This window comes from Kryptolebias marmoratus, linkage group LG18 (genome assembly GCF_001649575.2).
Source record: "Kryptolebias marmoratus isolate JLee-2015 linkage group LG18, ASM164957v2, whole genome shotgun sequence".
Lineage (NCBI taxonomy): Eukaryota > Metazoa > Chordata > Actinopteri > Cyprinodontiformes > Rivulidae > Kryptolebias > Kryptolebias marmoratus.
Genome location: NC_051447.1, coordinates 17357393 through 17360883, shown reverse-complemented (window position 1 = coordinate 17360883; position 3491 = coordinate 17357393). Strand labels below are relative to the sequence as shown.

The window sequence follows — 3491 nt, the reverse complement described above, 5'->3', positions numbered from 1 at the left end:
AACTTAAAACCCACCTGTTTAGAGTTGCTTATGGCTAAATTAGGGTTAGAGTGCGGGTTTTTGATGTTTGTCTCTTTCTTACTGTTTATTCATTGTCACATGCTGTTTTTATTTTGTTTTTTAATTATGTAAAGCACCTTGAAATGCCTTGCTGCTGAAATGTGCTATACAAATAAAATTTGATTGATTGATTGATTAAACTTTGTGCTGATATTGTTCGAAACAGAAGTCAGCCTCAAAGTAAAAAAAACGAGCTCCAGTTGTTTTATTTGAATCTACAGCCAAGCTAAGAATGTTCTCTCTGTTTGTGGACGTTCTCGTTGTTTGGTAGAGCTAGTTCGGCTTTTTTTTTGTAAGGATTTTAAACTGAATTTGATAAAAAGTTTCCAGAGCAGGGGAGCTTTAGCAGGCAGATCTACAGTATCTGCTTGTAGCTGAGGCACATTTTCTTTGGACTGCCACAGGCAGATTTATGGTGATTATTGAGAGTCAAGAATGACATAAATTACCCTGGATGTTTAAAGCAAACTAATGCTTTAGGTGTTAGTTTGTAAGACCTGGAGAATTATTATTATTTTTTTATTTTTCAGTGAAAACAAAACGCTAAAAGCACCTGCCTCTGCTGCGTTACGCATCATAAATTTTCCTCCTACCTGCTTTAAAAGCTGCACCGCTCTCCTGTGTGTCATCTCCTCTCCTTCAGGACAACCACTACCATCCGGAGGGCGAGGACACGTGCCACCCCTGCGATTGTTTCTCTCTCGGCTCCGCGTCTCGATCTTGCGACCTCGTCAGCGGACAGTGTCCCTGCAAGGGAGGAGTCATCGGGCGTCAGTGTAACCAGTGTGACAACCCGTTCGCTGAAGTAACCCCCACTGGATGTGAGGGTAAGCGGGAAAGAAAGTCATCTTCTTCTTCTTCTAGTAGTTTGTCTTCTCTGAGCTATATTTAACCAGCAAAGACGATACACAAAATCTAAATTATTACGTTTATATTAAATATGACAGCATTTTTTTGTTTATAAGTCGACTAATAGTTGGTAATAAGTCCTGTTAAAGTGCGTTGATAACAAGTGAGTACAGGAAGGGTGTGTGATACGAAGTGGCAATAATAAGCGGGATGTGTTGTTCCTCCAAATGTTTCGGGTTCACCAAGTCGGCCCGCATGAATTGATGAAGTGTCCAAACGAAACAAACGCTGTCGCTCACATCCGCCGGTGCTGCATTTAGGCTCACTTCGGCTCTTTTGTCGCCGGCCATTCGAGCGGAAGAGGCTAGTCTCGAGTCCAGAAGACGGACTTGGCAGCAGCACCGGACTCCCACCATCCAGTAAAGATGAATAGAAAACAGCGTTCTTGTTATTCGACCCCAACGTGAAGCTGTAAAAACCCTGTTTTTGTTTTTTTTTCTTCTTCTTCTGACTGATCAAATCAAACAGACGCAGGGAAGAAATAAGAGAAGTGGAGGGGGTGGGGGAAAAGATGCGATCAGAAACGTGGAAGAGGTTTGTTTGGTTTAGTTCTGCGGGTTGCCGAGGTGTGACGACCCTCGACGGGTTTCACCCCCATCTGTCAGCCCTGCTCCAAACATGGACTTAAAGACCGTAAAGCTCGGAGACGCCTTCCCGTTCACGATGCTCCAGCTTTCCGTCACGTCATGCTTTGCTTCCTGGAGGAAGGAACCCATCAAAGCCGCGAGCGTCCCAGCGCGGCTCCCAGTGGATCCGACAGGTCGCGTCGTGACATGGAAACAGAACAAACAGCTTTTAAACCACGATCAGGGTTTCCCCCAGAAAAGAGGCTGAGCCCGGTGGTAGGTGGCCGTTCGCCGGCCGGCCGTGATTTAGTAAAAAAACAGATTAAAGTTGACAGGAAAGTTAAAAATATGGCTATTTATTATGTGAGATTGTAAGATATTTGTGTCAAATATTTACAGTTTTACAAAAAGGCACTTTTGAAATACTTTTTAAAACAAAAATAGTTTGCACCTAATTTGAATCCTAATTTAAGTATGTGTTAATTAACATAAATAAAAAATGCAAAGAAGGCACCAACACACGTCTCACATCAAGGCCAATGAATAACAACAGAGAACTCTGAAAACAGACAGATGCTGTACTGTGCTTTTTGTGGCACAGGCTGCATGTTGGATCACTACATGGAACAACAAAACATCTAATGCTGAATTTAATAGCATCATTTTACTGTTAAGCATGGATAATATTTTCACTGAGTACAAAACAGCCCGCCAGGCTTATAATAGACTGGGGGGAAACCCTGAACGATGCTCAGCCGTATAAATACTTGTTGTGTTTGAACCTACTCTCTTCTCTGTGCAGTGGTGTACGAGGGCTGTCCCAAAGCGTTTGACGCCGGAATCTGGTGGCCCAAGACCAAATTTGGACGTCCTGCTGCCATGAACTGTCCCAGAGGGTCCATTGGTGTGTGACCTATAACCTATAATCCCTCTAAAAACACTTCGTCATCTGAGGTTTTGGACATTTGTATTAAATGTTATAGCAAGGCCAGTGACAGGAAGTGGTCTGTTTGTTCTTAAAATACGACTGTTATTTGTCTCTATAATATTGTCTCCTTCCACATGGCTTTGCTTTGCTTTTTTTTTAATGACAGCAGTTGTATTTTTCTCGAGTAAAGCTTTTTAAAGTTGTAAACACACCAGTCATATACAGATTTGTCTGAAAGTTTGCGTTTAAACCCATCTCCTCTGTGTTCAAACTCAGAATTGGAGTATTTCACTGGTTATCCTTAAAGTAACTCCAGTCAACACGATGATAGTTGTCGCCTCCTGAGCCTTTTCTGCTCGAGCGTCACCCGTTGTCCTCCCTCAGCCCCAGCAGATAGTTTCATTTCCTCAAGGATTCACCTGTTTTGTTATGGAAATACAAAAAAAAAAACACTTCTTTGTGACTTCCAACCTTAGTTTAGCTTTAAAGGTTCGAGATGGCTGCTGCAGCAGTTTGTCCAAATCAAACACAGAAGTAACTCCCAGTTTTGCAGATATTAAGCTAATAGTTGGTGTGGTAGTAGCTGAGAGTCATTCCCAACACATACTCTGAGGTCAAACAGATCATGTCAGATCTTTGTTTAAAACTTTGTCATTCAAGGTGGTTGAAAAATATATATTTCCTTCAAAGAATGTAAGTTTTTAGCTTTTTTTTTTCATTTATCTGTATTTTATTTTAATTATCGGAAATGTAAGTTCCGAGAAACGCTTCTTTATTTCCTGTTTTCTGCCGTGTTTTGTCTCCCAGGTACCGCCATTCGACACTGCAGTGAGACTGGCTGGTTGTCGCCGGAGCTCTTTAACTGCACCACCGCCACCTTCTCTCAGCTGAAGAAAATGGTGACTGCAAAACAAAAAAAGCTCCCTTCAAGCTAAAAGCTCCGGCTCAAGTGTCATTCTTTTGTTCTCCAACACCACGACTGCTCAGCTTTCGTTTTCCTTTCCGTCGTCCCGCTGCTTCCCCCCCCC

General features: G+C 42.4%; 1 protein-coding gene across 3 annotated transcripts in view; it reads left to right on the top strand.

The window, feature by feature from the left end:
* celsr1a (cadherin EGF LAG seven-pass G-type receptor 1a) overlaps nt 1–3491 on the top strand; it is a 91724-nt gene that overhangs the window by 71723 nt on the left and 16510 nt on the right. For all 3 annotated transcript variants that reach the window (XM_017429902.3, XM_017429900.3, XM_017429901.3), the window contains exons 16-18: nt 704–887; nt 2338–2439; nt 3271–3362. In XM_017429902.3, coding sequence (XP_017285391.1) covers nt 704–887; nt 2338–2439; nt 3271–3362 — 378 coding nt within the window. The remainder of the gene's footprint in view (nt 1–703; nt 888–2337; nt 2440–3270; nt 3363–3491) is intronic.